General features: G+C 40.1%; 1 protein-coding gene across 1 annotated transcript; it reads left to right on the top strand.

Annotated features, from left to right (window-relative positions):
* The first annotated feature begins 378 nt into the window (after positions 1–378).
* On the top strand, positions 379–14,477 carry LOC148016161 (3-dehydrosphinganine reductase TSC10A-like). The gene is made up of 4 exons (XM_087664351.1): positions 379–1,024; positions 13,430–13,577; positions 13,691–13,982; positions 14,246–14,477. Exons 1-4 carry the CDS (start codon positions 494–496, stop codon positions 14,253–14,255), a joined length of 981 nt encoding a protein of 326 aa, XP_087520477.1. The 5' UTR covers positions 379–493; the 3' UTR covers positions 14,256–14,477.
* The last annotated feature ends 3,910 nt before the right edge of the window (positions 14,478–18,387 follow it).

Raw genomic sequence — 18,387 nt, 5'->3', positions numbered from 1 at the left:
TAAAAAATTCATATTATATTGTTAAGTGACTAAAAAAGACATATCTTTCTTGTAAAATTATCACTCAATTGGGGTGGGGTGTATTTTCCTTTTGGAAGGTGCTACTTTATTGGCCCCTTTACCCTACTGCTCCATGTAGATGAAGCTTGATGATTTGGACTCCGTGGGTCAATTGGGGTTGCCCCTCTCATATAGTTGGTGAAGCCGAGTTGATTCGAGGATGGAGGTATTAGCTCACTGAGCCCCACTCTATCTATACATTAAAGTTGCCACAGTTATCATACCGATCGGCCATGGCGCTACTTTATTGGCCCCTTTACCCTAGTGCTCCATGCAGATGGCAGCTTGATGATTTGGACTCCGTGGGTCAAATTGGGGCTGCCCCTCTCATATAGCTGGTGAAACCGGGTTGATTCGAGGATGGAGGTATTAGCCCACTGAGCCCCACTCTATCTATACATTAAAGTTGCCGCAGTTATCATACCGATCGGCCATGGTGTTCCTTGTAGCCTCGCTGGTGCTTCTGGCAGTGCTTGCAGCTCTCTTCACCGTCGTCTCCTTCGTGTGCTATCCTCGCCCTACGCGCATCCCCTTCCGCAGCCGCCATGTCCTCATCACAGGTGGATCCAGCGGCATCGGCCTCGAGCTCGCCAAACTCGCCCTCCTCGAAGGCGCCTCTGTGTCCATCATGGCTCGCGATCTCGCTCGCCTACAGGACGCGAAGCGCTCCCTAGAGAAGGATACAGGCAAACAAGTGAGCGTCTACAGCGCGGATGTGAAGAATTTCGACAGCCTCAAGGCCACCGCCGACAAGATTGGGCCTCTTGACATCTTGATCTGCAGCCATGGCGTGTCCGTTCCCAAATCCCTGGAAGATTCCTCCGTAGATGATTTGAACCATGTGTTGGATACCAATCTGAGAGGTACCTTGCATGTTGTCAAAGCTTTGCTGCCTCTTCTAAAGCACCGAACAGAAGATCCTTATCCTGCCTGCATTGCCCTCGTGTCTTCACAGGCCGGTCAGGTACATCACAATTTTACATATTGTCTCTGGACCTTACTTCCTTGTTGTCTTGAGAAGCAGTGTAGGCTTTGTTTTTATTGAACATGTCCCTTGTTCATTGACCGTTTCCCAGTTTCACCAGTCTGTACCCGCTTGTTCAATGACTGTTTAATAGTAATTGTTGCATGATTTGCTTTCGAGGTCCCTCAAATTCATACACACAATTACGTTGGAGTGAAAAATGTATGCTTTGTTGAGATATTGGCAATCACACCCAGCTTAGCTGCTTTGTACGAAGGAGTGTGGGCTCAGGATGCAAAATCCCATATGCTCAGTGGTAGAAAGTGTAGCCCAATCTATCCCTATAAAGTATCATACTTGCTCTCTTTTTTAATGCAATGTCATAGTACTTTTGTCCTTCCAACAAAGTATTTGTGTCATTATCAACACACAAGACTTTGTTTATGAGTCCAAGTCTTAATCTTGGAACCTAATGCACTTGTGTGAAAGTCAATCTTAATGTCTATGTCCTCATGAGCTCACTCTTCCTCTTTCAATCTCCATAGCCATGTCCTAGATCCATGTATTTTCATATGCTTGTCCTGTGCTATAGTTGTTAGAACCTTGGATAAGCCTGGATATATATGATGGAGATCCATTCGCAGTATTTGCTATCATTTGCAATGGCAATCATTCACAGAACTTGATTCAGCTATGTGCTACTTTGATATTTCACCAATTGATTTTAAGCAGGGTTTCTTTATTGCTCACGACGAAGAAAATTGCCTCCAAATAGCCTTAGTCACCCTATTGGAAGTGGTCTATTGGGAAAGCCTTGCCTAAGTGGCAACCTCATCTCAAGATGACAAAGCAACAGGGAAAGACCTGACAACAAAACTAATGTCATGAACACTCATGCTTGTGCACCTTGATCCATGTGCTTGCCATTCGGCTTTGCATTTTTGTTAATGGTGGTTGATGATGATTACCAAAGAAGGCATTGGTCAATAGAGTAAGATCATTATGATTGTGTAGTGTTTTGCCTTAAATGGGCCGTTGGGCCATAGTCGCATGCAATCAAAACAACAATTGGCAATGGCGGAGTCTACCACAATGGAAATGGCTAAAGAATAGGAAAAGGAAATAACTAGAAAATGATTGAAAATTGTGAAACATGTATACTTGTTCACTCTTCATGATGCAAAGCTGAAAACTTTGAGAAGCAACTAACATAACTTCCAAAGGTAGTGAGAAACTGAGCGATGGAAACTTGTGCATGACACTTGGGCCAAATATTACAAAACAGGGAAATGGAAATGACGATGAAAACTCATAGGAAATGGAGTTTTTGAGTGAAAAGGCTAGAAAACAATAGTTTTTTGTGACTTTGCCATGGGAAGATGATACTTGTCCAACATTAGTTCAACTTGTCACATTGTCACACGCTTGCCTTGCTAGCGGATTGGTGTTGGCCAAGGGTGTTGGAAATCAGAGTTGTAGCATTGGAATGTGTGCACAAGAGGGAGAAGAGAGCTCAAAGTACAAGAACAAAATCTTGCTTACTAAGTTGCTTAGAATACAACTTGGATATACTCTTCTACACATGATAGTGACCTATAGGCTGTTTATATAGCCTTTGCCAAGCTAGGGTTAGGGTTTTCCTTGCCCCTAGGGCTATTCACACTCATCTGTCCTTATACTCCCTTGCTTATAGTGGGTTCCTATGTCTGTCTTCTAACACCCCCCCTCAATGCCAAGGTGGCATTGGATTACAAAGCATGTAAGAGGTTCCCCCCCTTCTTGGGATGTCTTTATAAATCTGGCTTACAAGGTTGTTTTAGGTATATGATTTAAAGAGTCAAAACAGTCGATCTTCAGATGGATTGGAGGCATAGTTGGCCGCCAATTCTTTGGGTATATTAGGAGTGTTGGGACATTTACTAGTGATATACCCTGTCTTCTTGCATTTGTTACATTTCATCTTCTCAGGATACTTCTTCCAGCAGTTGTTTACAAGATGTCATTTTTTCTTACAGAAAGAACATCTAGTGAGAGCTGTATGTACCAATACTTGATCACGGGAAGTTGAAGTTGCTTGACTGTTGCTGCTTTCTTTGTGGTTCCTCTTTTCTTCATCCAAACAGGATTGAATGGTACTTGCCAATATAGGATCTCGAATGTTAGTGAGAGTGGTTACAAGAGTAGGAAACACCTGTTTTACAGCTTTTAGGAGAATAGCAATAGCATCTTCTTCATGTATTGGAGCTTGTACAGAGGCAAGCTGTGCCATAAGTCCCTTCATATGGGAGATGAATTTTCCCAAATCTTCTCCTGATCGATATTCCAAGCTAAAGAATTCAATTTTAAGGAAGATTTTAGTATTTTTACTAGTGGCTCCATAGAGCTTTTCAAGCTCATCCCATATTTCTTTCGCAATGTTTAGTTGATCAACATGATGAATCAGGGATTTATCTAAGCGTAACATTATAATTGCTTGAGCACATTGGTCATCCTCTATATCAACTAGATTTGCAGAGTTTACAGCTCTACTGCCTTGAATGAGAGGCCAATACCTTCTCTCCATCATTTTGTATTTTATAAGTACCTGCCATGGGTGGAAATCTTTGCCATCAAACTTTCGAATTTGAGGATGGACATCAGCATATGTTGTGGTCATTGGAAAGGTCTTACCACTTGTTAGGACAAGGGCAGTGTTTAGTCCCTTACAAATTTTCCACTGAATGCGGAAGCAAATTAGACAATTTGAAATCAAAGTTGTAATGAAGAGAAAGACTGAAAATCATATAAATGTAATATTTCAAAGTATGACTGTGGTGGTCATTTCTTATGTGCAAACTTCTTCCGAGGTTTAATAGTCTTTTTAGGTTTTAATGAAGCAAACCTAGACTGGACTTAAGGCTCCTTCTTGTGGTATGGCTTAGTAGATGAAGCTTGGGTTGAACAAGGTTGGTCTATGATCTCAATGCTTGTTGTTGATGATTCCGAGGAGAGTACAATGACACTCAATCCTTTTGATTTCATTGACCAATGTACTTGAAACAAAGTCACTCACGGTAGGCAATACACTTCTAGTGTATGATGGTCTATGTGTTTATAATTGTACACATAACCTTACAACAATATACGAAGAGAAATAAAAAAACTCACTAGATTTTAGTGAATGCCTAGCAAGCAAATGATTAGATGATTCATGATTAGTGTTTAGAAACACTAATGTCAAGCTTAGTGAAGTACTTGAATGGAACCCGGTTGGAAGTCGGCTTCCCAATGTCCATTGAGCATGTCCAAGAGCTTTTGAATCTGGAATAAGCTTCAGAGATTATGCTTCAGTGATTAGAATCACTGTTAATGAAGCTCAGAGTGAAAAAATGACAAAATGTCAAGCTTAGAGCTTGCTGGCTATGGCTACCACAAAACACATAGTTAGGGTTTGGCTTGTAGCAGCCAACAGAGGTTGAATTTCTCAGAGCCCTCTTAGGGGTAGATGGCCCACTAGGGGGGCTAAAAAAGCCCTATGGTAGCCACCATTAATGCACCTCCTACAACCCGTGTTTCAACATGAGGTAGTCGCCTGCCCAGAACTGTGCCGTTCTGACTTAGAACGTAATGCCATCCTTTTGCGCGTCTTATTCCACGGTCTATGGTGATAGGCAGCTGCGCCTTGAGATGTGGAAGAGTTCCTCAGAAGGAACCAAGAGCTGATATGGCCTCCTTTGTCCTCCCCAAGTCCTCTAATGGAGGTAGGTTGCAGGCAACTATGGAGAAAAGAAGGATAAGATGAAGGAGATGATAGCTCATGTGCACTTAGTGGTAGCTGAGGGTATAGGAAGCTGAGGGGATCAGAGGAGGCTCTGATACCATGTTGGAAATCAGAGTTGCAGCATTGGAATGTGTGCACAAGAGGGAGAAGCGAGCTCAAAGTACAAGAACAAAATCTTGCTTACTAAGTTGCTTAGAGTACAACTTGGGTACACTCTCCCACATATGATAGTGACCCATAGGATGTTTATATAGCCTTTGCCAAGCTAGGGTTAGGGTTTTCCCTGCCCTTAGAACTATTCACACTCATCTGCCCTTATACTTCCTTGCTTATAGTGGGTTCCTATGCCTGTCTTTTAACAAAGGGAAGATGGTATTTGCCTAGCATTAGTTCAACTTGCTGCATCGCCACATGTTTGCCTTGCTAGTAGATTGCTGTTGACCAGTTTGCCATATGGCAATTGCTAACATCAACACTTCTATTGTTTGCTTGCTAGGTGACCATGCTACCCATCCCTTGTGTTGGTGGATTAATGACGACCTTAATGTGAGCGGTGCCTAGGTTCATTATATTTCCCCCATTAGCGGTGCGGTTGTTTTCAAAGGTCAACTTGAATCAAGATCATCCAACCACATTGCCTCATGCATGGAATAATCATTTGTTGCCTAACATCCCCTCTCAACTCAAAAACTCTAGCCAAGAGGGACTGCAAAGCTTAGCTTGGTCTCAAAGTAGCTAGGGCATTGGACAAAGGATGCACATCAGCTGCCTAATGGCCTACCAAGGCTACAGAGGCAATTAGAAAGTACCTCTATTTTACCCCGAGAGTTCCCATCCCAAAGTAGCAAGGGGATTAGTCAATGGGTGCTCGTCGGCTGCCCAAGAATCTACCAAGACTATAGAAGTGATAGTTTTCTTTCCTTAGGAGCCCAAGTATTTTTTATGGACTTTTATTCTTCTTTTCTTTTGATTTTTTTAAAAATCGTCAAATTTTCTTTAGTATGTGTCCAATGGAAAAGGAATGGTTAGCTCACATGCTTGTCAATAGGGAAACTATTCAACCGCCCACAAGGGTGTTGATAATGAAGTAATGGTGAAGAGGTATGTAGGTGACTAAACCATAGGTGGAGACTACTCAGGATTTGAAGTGAGCAAGGTGCTTATGGGTGCTGTGCGCAATGAGATGCATAGAGTAATGCTACATGATGCAAATAAGAATGCTCATGCAATAAGGTGCCACTTGGATAGTGTCCCTTGTGGGGGAAAATTTTCACTTGCCCAAGCATATTTTTACAAAGATGATGATGATTATGCGATGCAAAGGCTAAGTACAATATGGAAGGGATGTTGATGTCGAGAACAAGAAGACAATGCCGAAACGTGAATATACATAATACAAGCTGTATCATTACAAGAGATGTTGTCTTTGATGAGAGGGACATTGTGTAGTCCACTGTATCGACCAATTCCTTTGAGCCTATCTCTCAGCTTGCACTTTTTGAGATTGTGCTGTTTGAGCTTGGTCTTTTACTCACTCTTGACTTGCCAATAGAGTCTTTGACTCTTGGGCCCCCTTCTGTGGATGCGTTACCTTATTGGGACTAGCGTACTATGCAAGATTTAGGGATCCTTCCATTAGATACAATCTTGGAGAGACCCAAAAGATTTGCTAACATAGTTACCAGGAATGGGGAACGGAACCCCTTGGAACAGGGGAAACGCCCAAAGTTAGGGAACAGGAACTGAGGGAATGACACACACACACACACACACACACACACACACATATATATATATATATATATGAGAGAGAGAGAGAGAGAGAGAGAGAGAGAGAGAGAGAGAGAGAGGTCACACACACACACACACACACAATCAACACTTAGCATCTAGAGATATGAAGACTTGAAACACATAGAAATGCCTTTAATAATTTGATCACAAAATCATTGACCAATTATATGGTATTATGCGTAGCTGATTGTGATGCCCTTGTATGCACTTGCAGGATATGCAGATTACCAAGGTTGATGGATTGATGTACTCTTGTGAGTTGATGATGGTGTCACTCAGACTTGGATTGTAGACTTTGGTGCCTCTTTTCATGTTGATGGATTGATGTACTCTTGTGAGTTGATGATGGTGTCACTCAGATTTGGATTGTAGACTTTGGTGCCTCTTTCCATGTGACTCCTTGCTTGGAGTGTTTTGGTATGTTCAATGCAGGCATTTATGGAAAGGTGTATCTTGGAAATAACCATGCTTGCAGTATTGATGGGATTAACACAGTACACTTGTCTTTAGACAATGGTTAAGAGCTTGTGCTAAAAGATGTTAGCTGGCATTAAAAAGAGTTTACTATCTGTTGGTTAGCTTGACTTGCATGGCTACACCACACTGTTTGGTGGTGGTTGGTGGAAAGTGAAAAAGGGGTCCATGCTGATTGCAAAAGGAACCAAGAAGAGCACTTTGTATTGTTTGCATTGCAAAGCCTTAAATGACAAGTTTCTTATAGTTGCTGAAATTTGCAGCCACTTGGAGTTATGGCATAAGAGATTAGGCCATATGAGCCAAAAAGGACTTGATGTCCTTGCCTCTTTGAAGAGGGTTCATGGAAAAGGCTCTAAACATGACTTTTATAAGGAGTGTCAGTTTGGAAAGCAAATTAAAAATTCCTTTTACTCTGGTGTCTCTCGTAAGTCCAATGTCTTGTATGTAGTGCATTTTGATGTATGTAGTATGCTCGTGAAATCGTTGGGTGGTGCTGCATATTTTGTCTTCTTTATAGACAACTGTTCCAAGAAGATTCGGATGTACTTGTTGAAAAAGAAAAGTGAAGTGTTTGCTGTTTTTAAAACTTTTTATGCATTTGTGACCACTCAGACAGGTAGAAAGCTGAAATCCTTGAGAACTGATAATGGGGGTGAGTTCACATTGATTGAATTAAGTCCTTTTGTGACTTGCATGGTATTAAGAGGGAGCTTACAATCCCTTACAATCCTTCTTCAAATGTGGTGGTGGAAAGATATAACAAGACTTTATGTGAAAGAGTGCGGTGCATGCTGTCCACTGCTAATCTCCCTTCTTGCATTTTGGGGAGAGGCACTCAAAACCGCGGTTCACATTTGCAACCACTCTCCAAATAGATCCTTAAATAATGGCATCCCTGAGGAGGTTTGGTCTGGCAAATTGGCCTTATATGACCATTTACGCATATTTGGGTTTGATGCTTTTGTACATATTAGGGATGAGCTGAGGAACAAACTCGACCCAAAATCCACCAAAGGCATTTTCATGGGCTATGGTAATGAGGGTGAATTTGGCTACAAAGTGTGGTTACCTCAGTCCAAGAAAATTATTCATAGTCGTAATATTGTGTTTAATGAGGCATAATTGTTGAAAGGCGCTTTAGCCTCTAATGAAGATATGAAAAATGTGAAGTTTCAGAGTTTGCAGCCACCCATTACTTCAGAAAATGGGCATCATGGTGGTGTATCACAGACTGAAACTGATGATTAGCCGGTTATTTTTGAACTAGATGATGATGGATACCAAGTAGAAGCACAAGGAGGTCATGGATAGCAAGATAGACTTGTGATTATGAAAATGCAAGTGTTGAAAATGAAAATGAAGGTGTTGTACAGCATGAACAACATGTTGAAAATGGCTTACAGCAGCCAATAAATGCTGAAAATAATATACCTCTAGATGTGGACCCAATTCCTGAAAATGTTGATCATTAGGTACGCAAGTCTACACGCGTAATAAGGCAATCACATAGGTGTGACCCCTCCTTACATTATGTGATGCTTAGTGACGAGGGTGAGCCTCTTACATACAAAGAGGCCAAGTCATGTGAGTTCAGCAGTATCTGGGAGCTAGCTATGCATGAAGAGATTAAATCTCTATATGTAATTGATAATTGGGATCTTGTGTCACTATCGAAGGGAAGGAAGCCACTTCCAAACAAATGGGTATACAAAGTCAAGATAGTTGACAGGAAACCCAAGTACAAGGCAAGGCTAGTTGCCAAAGGGTATGCACAAAAGGAAGGGATTGACTTCCAAGAGGTCTTCTCATGTGTTGTGAAGATGACCACTTTATGTGTGCTTTTTGCTCTTACTACTGTTTTGGATTTAGAGCTGTATCAAATGGATGTAAAAATAGCTTTCTTGCATGGTGACATCGATGAGAAAATCTACATGAAATAGCCTAAGGGCTTTGTAGTTCCTGGAAAAGAGCAGATGGTGTGTAAACTAAAACACAGCCTATATGGGTTAAAGCAAGCACCAGGGCAGTGGTACAAAAAGTTTGACATTTTTATGCTATCTCATGAGTTTACACGCAGCCATGCAAATTATTGCTTGTACATGAAAAGGATACAGATGGCAGCCCCATAATACTTGTTTTGTATGTGGATGATATGTTACTAGCTAGGAAAAGAAAGACTATCTTGGATGCTCTCAAAAATCATCGGAAATCAGCTTTCTCCATGAAAGATTTGGGGAATGCAGAGCATATTTTGGGCATGAGGATTCATAGAGATAGAATGCAGAAATTGCTGTCTTTATCTCAAGAAAAGTACATTGGAAAGGTACTGGACAGATTTAACATGGTTGAAGCTAAGCCTTTTGGGATACCCTTACCTCCTTATCTCAAGCTTAGCAAAGCCAACAGCCCGAAAGATGACGTGGAAGCAAATGCTATGAAGGGTGTTTCTTATGCATCAGCTTGTGGCTCTCTTATGTATGCTATGGGTGCTACTCGTCCAGACATTACTCATGCAGTGGGAGTTGTTAGCAGGTTTATGTCAAATCCTAGCAAAGCACATTGGGAGGCTGTCAAGTGTATTCTTCGATATCTTAAGGGTACACAGAGAAAAAGTATTTGCTTTGGGCAGGGTACACTTAGTTTGCAGGGTTATTGTGATGCAGACATGGCAGGTGACTTGGACACTTGTAGGTCCACCAACGGGTATGTCTTTACAGTAGCTGGTGGAGCTGTTTCTTGGTGTTCAAGGTTGCAGAACATTGTTGCACCGAGTATCACTGAAGCTGAATACATATTAGCTACTGAGGCTTCTAAGGAAGCTATATGGTTGAGCAGACTTGCAGATGATCTTGGCATGTCTATGGGTATTGCAGTTTTGGGATGTGATAGCCAGCGTGCTGTGTATCTGGCTAAGAATACCATGTATCATTCACGCACAAAGCATATGGATGTGCGATATCACTTTATCAGACAGATTCTGGAAGATGGTCAAATCCCATTGACCAAGATTAAAACACAAGATAATCCTACAGATGTTCTCACTAAAAGTCTAAGCAAAGCTTAGCACAAGCATTGCATTCGACTAGTGGGAGTTGGTTAGCTAGAGGTTTATATCGGACCTTTAAGTGGAAGGTTGTTGGGATAAAGGCCCGGTAACCTCCGTGTATAGTACACGCACATTGTACATGTGAACATACCCTTTACGTTTCCTAAGTATAAATACATTTTATTCTTTGTGTACCAACACATATTGTTAGTACACTCTAATCGACTCGTACTTTCACTCTGCTCACACTCTCTTTAGCCGTCACACACGCTCACTCTTGCTCGATCTCCATCTCTCTTAGTTGTGCCCCTCTTAGTCCAACATATGAGCACTTTGATGGAGCTAGGGATGAAACTGTCCATGCATGATGGTAGTGAGATGCATGATGTTGCAATCTACACATAGGTTGTTGGTTGTCTTATTTATTTTTGCAACATACGTTTGACATACAGTTTGTAGTATCTTAGGTGAGCAAGCATTGCCCCTATGTGGCCGGAGAGGTGGGGAGGGAGGGGGGGAAGAGACTTGCAGCTACACACTTATAGCGATTCAGATTGGGCTAGAGACTTAAACACTTGACAGTCTACTAGTGGATATTTTTTCTTTTTGGACTGTCCATGTATTTTATGGCTTAGTAAGAGAAATCTATAGTGGTTATCTCATCTCGTGAGGCTGAGTATAGGGCAGCCTTTATAGCAATAATTGAATGTGTATGGTTGCGTAGATTGCTAGTTGATCTGTAGGTTTTGTTGAAGGATTCTATACCCATTCTCTTGGACAATTAGTACTATTGCAGTAGCATGAAATCTTGTGTTTCATGCTTGCATGAAACACATTGAAATTCACTACCATCATGTCATAGAGAGATCTTATGCAGGAGAGATTAGCTTGATGTATGTTTCCACATAGGAACATGTTGCAAATATAATCACCATGGCTTTATCACGTCAGAAGATTGAGGATTTTCACAAGTCCTTGAACTTGTTACCCTTTGGTGATTGATGATCCTTGTATCTCATCGCATTGGCATTGCAAGGGGATGTTAGAATTTGCCAATTTGGGGGGGTGCCCCATGTAAGTTGTGTGGTGTAGACACTTATTAAAGTGTCAAAGTATAGACACATAGGAACATGTTGCAAATATAATCACCATGGCTTTATCATGTCAAAAGATTCAGGATTTCCACAAGTCCTTGAACTTGTTACCCTTTGGTGATTGATGATCCTTGTATCTCATTGCATTGGCATTGCAAGGGGATGTTAGAATTTGCCAATTTTGGGGAGTGCCCCATGTAAGTTGTGTGGTGTAGACACTTATTAAAGTGTCAAAGTATAGTGTGTTTAGAACTTTAAAAGTAGTGACACAAGAGTCTAAAGTTAAATTAACTCCAGTTAGAGTTACGGATAGCCTGCCTTACTTAAGACCTATTATACTTTCATTCTATCATTCAAGTACTTGCATCTTTTGAGTGTAGAATTACGACCCTTGCTCTTTGCCTTGTCTTCACTTTCTTACTCGCTCTCTCTCTTCCTCCATTTCCAACAATGGATACGTTTAACAGTTTGCTACCATTGTTTCAGCACAGTACACCCGATTTTGGTCAATTTGAGCAACCTATTTTGGTCAATTTCAGCACCCGATTTTGGTCAATTTCAACAACCTATTGAGGGTTTACATGCTGAACAATAGCCTAATTTTCAGCCCATTGATTAGGGCATTGCTAATGATGAAGTGGCCGATGAGAGGGCTGCTATTCAGGTACCTAAAACAGTCCCTAGATGGATGTTGGATAGATTATGGGACAGCAAACAGTCCGTTACGCTTCCTGATAGGACTAGAGCAGCCACTTGCCATGCACAGGGTAACTTGGTTGCATAGGTACTTGTAGCTATTGTGTGCAATGAGGAACCTATTTCTTTACATGATGCTTTAGCTCAAAACATAGCTTCTTTTACGCCTTGACAATTGTTCCTACACAAAAAACAGCAAACAAGTCTCTGGTTGCACGTAGCTTCGCTCACTCTAGTCGTGTGTTGATGCGCAACACTCTTGCTTGCACCCAAATGCTGAAAACACGGCCTTTGTGTCATGCCGAATCTTCCTCTTCAAGTCTCTCCATACATAATCAGCCCCTAACACTGCTGTTATACCATGTCAAAGTGCAGCGATGTGGAGGCATGTGCAGGGACTGATAGTAGATGTTGAAAACGGAGAGAACAAGGGTTAATCATGGGGATCTCTCCGTGTGTCTTTGGCTTGACAATCTTTAGAGAATGCATGCCATCATTCATCCACCACATGGGTTTAGGCTGAAGGGTTCAAGCTCAAAATTATTTTGATGGTTATTTAATTTGCTTGTAGCTCTTGATTTTTTAACTCTCACTTGTTCCGCATGAAACCTTATGCAAGTTCAATCCACCATTTCATGAATTCTCAAAAGATATCACGGATGAGCCACATGTAGGCGATTTTTCCAAAGGAGTATTGTAGAGGATTTTGACATAGTTGGTAGTTCGATGGATGATGTTGGTTTGGGACAATATTCTAGTGGGGATAGTTGCTTACAGTACTTTGATCTAACCCGTTGCCCTTTGATCTAACCCGTCGCCCACATGGCAGGGATCACAAATCTGCAAGTCTTGAGTGGATGCAGGTTGAACCCCCATGCACATACATAGGGAAGGAAGACCAAGTTGAGAGAGAGGGTTGATACCAAATCAGTTATACGTAGACCTTGATCAACAGTGAGTACATGAGTGCCTAGCTGAAGTGACTAAGCCAAATATAAATACATGAAAACTAGAGGCAAAAAATCCGATGGAATTGTACATATTGAACTCCAAATGTGCCTGATCACATCCATCTTGCAACTGTAACTTTTGATCCAAAAATCCAGCCTAAAATGAGACAAAAGTCCTGAGTTTTGTTCAAGTATGAGATTTCAAGTCTAGGTATAGGTAGTCTTGCTGATGTGTAGTCCCAATTTTAACGCCAGTAATAAATAGGATGAGCATACATTCCATGGTACTCTTATGAAGCCTATAGTTTAATGCAAGTTTGTGTTTCTCTACAAAAAGTATTACTGTGATTGTGCACAAAGAAGGCACGTAGGGCACAGTGACATACTGGATCAATTGGGTAAGCTAATTCAGCTGTGAAATAGATTATAGAAGCATTGGAAGCATATGAAACTGTATGAAACTTATAAGTATTATTTACCTGTCGTCACATAAAAGGTGTAAACTGAGCATTTTTGATTCATTGTTTTAGACACTATTACATGGTTATCCAAAAAAATAATAACCTTTAATCACTCACTTTAATGCAGGTGGGTTTATATGGCTATACAGCTTATTCTGCAAGCAAGTTTGGTCTTCGAGGAACTGCGGAGGCTTTACAGCAGGAAGTCCTTTGCTACAATATTCGAGTTTCAGTCATCTATCCACCTGACACAATCACACCAGGATTTGAGAAAGGTAATCTGTCCCATTTAAAAGCATTTAAGTGGATACATCTTTTGGTTGATTGGGAGCAACAACGGTTTTCTCCCAAGGACTTACATGATTCACTCATGACTTTGTTTGGATAGAGAATGCTTCAAAACCAGAAATCACAAAGTTGCTTTCAGATTCCTCTAGTGTCATGAGTGCTATAGATGTTGCAAGGAAGGCATTGAATGGCATCAAGCAAGGGCAGTTTTCCATTCCTTGCAACTTTGATGGGTCCATGCTATGCATTGCAACGGCAGGGATGTCTCCTCAACCGTCTGTACTACATGCATTTGCAGAAGTTATGCTGTCAGGGTTGATGCGGATAGTTGCACTTTGTGTGACATGGAACTGGTACCACATTTTGTCAAAGTGGCATAAGAACCAAAACAAGTAAGTCCCATGGCTGAAATTTCTTTTAATGATGAAACCACTCTAATTGAAAAACCATTATAGTAATCTAGCTGTCGGTGTATAAGAATGTTGTGTATGAAATGATACTTTTAGAGCTTAATCTGCTTTTCCACCTGCTTTCCCTCACCAATGTTAATAGTGTGTAGTCAAAGCAGCACCTTCTTGTAATATTAGATTGTTTAGCAGGATGATTGTACTAATATGATTTTCTCTTCTTGTTTTATGTGGTTGGGCTGCTTCAGAGTCAAGTAGGTGCAGAACTCCACGAGCTTTTGGACCTTTTTAATTTGAAAAAGTTGACAAGCATTTTCTCCACGAAATAGCAACTTGCAATGTTCAGTTCCTCCTTGATTTCTGGAGATGCTTCTTCTCAGCAATTTATTCCATGTGGTGGTGAAGCTAATTGCTGTGTTGGATGTGTTAACCATGCCAGTTTTAGTGATGGTGAAGCTAATTGCATGTGATTGTTTCAAAGTTATTTGGCACGCTTCTTGATTTCTCAACTGAAATATTGTAAATTATAAGATTTTTGCAAATTATCCCAATCCAAAACGCAGCCAAGCCAAAACACAGCAAACGGTAACATTTTTGCAAATAGGAACTTAACCGGGTAACAAATGCCTAGAGATTTCCTCAAGAAATGGTGAAGCTAATTATTGTGTTGGATATGTGAGTAGAAGAGCACTTGAAGTGTAGGCTTCAAAATAGCACTCAATTGACCTAATGAAATAGTGGAGGTTGTGGATAGTGATTTTACACACTTCGTTTTTTTATTTTTTATTTTTGTTTTTTTGGGGGTAGGGGGGATTTCTAGTCGGCATCCTTTATTAGAGAACATTAGTACAATGTAATATTAAAGTGTTGCATGGTTTTTACCTTCTCAATGAATGAGTGAGGTCCAACGCTCTTGGCAAAATGTAGCAGGTCTGACTATTTTTAAAGAATGGTTCCTTACATGCTTTTCGATAAGGTTCTGATATATGTACAAATTGCATAGTGCTCAATACATGGAACTCGGGTAAGCCTTGCATTGAATCTATGATATATGTACAAATTGCATAGTGCTCAATACATGAACTCGGGCAAGCCTTGCATTGAATCTCTTGGTATGTAGATGGCCTTAGTTACGGAATTGGGTAGAGTATGTTATAGAATTTGTTAATCAGAAGCATTTGAATTGAAAAGTGTGGAAATAGCCAAATATTGTAGTCAAATAATGTGTCTTATAGAAATATAGGAGGCATCAATTGTAAGTAAGGCGGCTTGCAATTGCCATATTTACCAAATTGAGTTTGTTTTTAGGATCATTTTTCCATACAGTTTTTTCATGTTTCTATTCTTTTATGGGATTCTTCCTTGCTAGTCCAACCTAGTGTGTCAACTTATATACCTCTTCTCTTGCAACTTGTCAATCCAACCTATCCCCTCAACATGTATGCTCATTGATGTAAATGGCAGGAGATGTATACCTTTCGTTGGAACTAAAAAAGTGATTGGTATCAAAGGGCATGTGGAGAATTTCTAGGTTCTTGTCACTCACCATGGTAGAAGAACAATCGAACATCTCTTGCAATTTACTAGTCCAACCTATTGCCCCAACATGTACGCTTGTTGAAGGAAGTGGTAGAACAATTTCACTCTTTTTGCAACTAAAAGAAATGTGGTGGTGGTAAGAAGAAAAAGAAAGAAGAAAAGAAAAAGAAAAAGGAAGACGACTTATTGTGATCCAATGACATGTAGAATGTGTTGACTATGGATAACTTCTAGGTTCTTGTTGTCACTTGCCATGCCTCTTTGTAGTAGGATGTTGATTGTTACACAAGTAGCCATAGGTGAAGGGACATCCATTGGTGTGGGGAAATGAGCTTGCATTATAGGAGGAAGGAAGTGGGAGAAATGTGGAGGACAAAGGAAGACCTTGGACAAGCATATAATGACAAACTTGTTGATGCTTGGTTGAACCCTTTGCCAAGGAAGAGGCATTATCAAATGTAAGCTTGTGCCAATATATATACATTGAAAAGGTTTTTCTTTTCAAGACTAATGCTTTGTGAAACTTGTACATCTTGGATTCACCAAAACAGTGAGATCTTAGAATAGCTAAAATTCCAACATAAGCATCCACTAAAGTTAGCCCATAGCCCATTTAGGGGTTTGCATGGACATGACTCAATTTTAGCTCAGAAGTACCTCTAATTGAGACTTGTAATGAAGTCGGCATTAGACAAAATATAGATACTTCATAGACATGATGGAAATGGTTGTATGATGATGGGCCCATAAGGGCTTAGGAGAAAAATCCAAATTTGTGTATATCATGTATTACAACTTTGATGCACATTTTACTCATCAATTTGCTAAGAGTTTATGACAATTGCAAATGTTACTACTATTTTTCACTTGATTTTGATTCAAGAAGCCTTGTTATTATTTTTTTCTATGAGTTTATAACAATTATAGGTGTTCTCACTACTTTTTACAAGTTAGAACTATCAACCTTAAAAGCTACTTTAGATGGGGATAAAGAACATGGAGCTAATTCATTTGATTTGAGTAAAGAAGAGACCCAATATTAGATTTTTCGCAAGTTTATGTCAACTATAGTCATTATTGTTACTTCTCATGAGTTTGGGTTATCTGATATTGATTGATTGCATAGCATTGACTTTTGGGAAAAGTAACTATGTGAGGGGAAAGTTGAAACCCAAAGCTATAAGCTAGAGAACTAGTTTTGCTATGTTAAGCTTTTGGCGCAGGTCTTGAAGTTAGATAGTCAATTATAGTAGTGTAAGTACAAGGAAAGGCTCCAAAAAACACACTTGGTGTTGCTTGAATTGATGAATACATGTGATGCCAACATTTCTTGCTCCATATTGTTGGAAATTGGTGTAGCTCCACATAAAAAGGCATAAACAATCAAATCATTACCCAAATTAATAGAAAAAGAAATAGATTTGGATGTATAGTGTGTAAAGCTACAAGAGTGCTATGCAGCATGTAGTGGAGAGTTGGTGAGGTTGTAAAGAAAAATATTGTGACCTTACTTATTCACCAAAGTATGTGTCCTAATATATATGATTCAAGTGTACTGATGCTTGTTTCTTTATGCACATAACTTCTCTCATTCACTCTTTCGTGGAACCAATGAAAACTTGCTATGCCCATATTTGTTGCTTAAGGGCATTATGAATGGTGACACAACAAAGAACAAAGCATCAACAGTCACATCAATTGGTAGAGTCAAATGAGAAAAACAATAGTTGTCTATAAATGTTGGTATGTAAAGGCCATTGAATATGTTACCCAAAATTGTAGAGTTGAGAGTTGTGTTGTCCACATTCATGCAAGTACAATTGTCTTAAATTTACAATTTAGGTCTTAGCATCTTTAAGTTGGTCTTGTGTCAATACATATTTCTCCTACCTTTGCGTGTTAGCTCCTTGCTTCTCTTCTCTTGCTTGGAATCGACAAGTTGTACTATCATGTATGGTGTCCTTGAGCAACATGGCATGAATAGTTGGCCAAATGTTACTTGTGAATGGTGTATTGTGTAAAGATGCAAGAGTGCCATATAATATGTATGGTGGAGAGTTAATATGCGAATATGTATCTTGCTTTATGGAACACAACCATGGCTAATTACATCCTTTACCAAATGTAGATGGGAGCCATATCTAGCCTTAGGTTACTTCCATGCAATTCTCTACATTGACAACTCTCCCACTCCATTGATAGTAACAATGTATGTCAATCTTTGCCTCATCCATTGTTCTTTGGCCTTGGTGGTGTCAACTTATATACTATCATGAGAGTTCCTTTCCTTATGTTTCTACTTTGGGCCACTCACCACCCAAATGGTACGGTTTGATGGACCATAATAATACGTAGCGTGCTCTAGCCTCATACTCGATCACCAACATAACATGACTTACCATGATCCTAATGTAGTGCTTCATGTGACTTCACAATGTGTAGTTATAGCAATGTCTTTCATGGCCTTCTCAACCATGTAGTGATGATGGACTTTCCAAGTTGCCACATTAGAATTGCTTATTCTTTGAGTTTATTGTATAACAATTGGTCCACCTTGTCTTTGAGACAACACTTCATGACATTTAGCTTGTCATTTCTTGAATACACTCCTCTTAGTAGAGTCATGGTCTTTTAGCCAACGAGTGAAGGTGTAGTGCATGCCTTGTGAACCAAATGCATATGTTATGCTTTTACTCATGAAAATTCAAAGATCGCTACGTTTGATGTTACACTATCTAGGAGATTTGAGGTAGGAGTGCCATGTTTATGCTATTTGACAATGCCCATCTTAATATTGATAAAAGAAGTCACCCAATTTATTAATGTCAATAAAGCAGAAAAGAAAGTTAGA

This window comes from Lygodium microphyllum, chromosome 23 (assembly GCF_053477565.2).
Source record: "Lygodium microphyllum isolate KBCC chromosome 23, Lygodium_microphyllum_v1.1.10, whole genome shotgun sequence".
Classification (NCBI taxonomy): domain Eukaryota; kingdom Viridiplantae; phylum Streptophyta; class Polypodiopsida; order Schizaeales; family Lygodiaceae; genus Lygodium; species Lygodium microphyllum.
The sequence above is the reverse complement of the archived record's forward strand: the minus strand, read 5'-3'. Positions and strand labels throughout refer to the sequence as shown.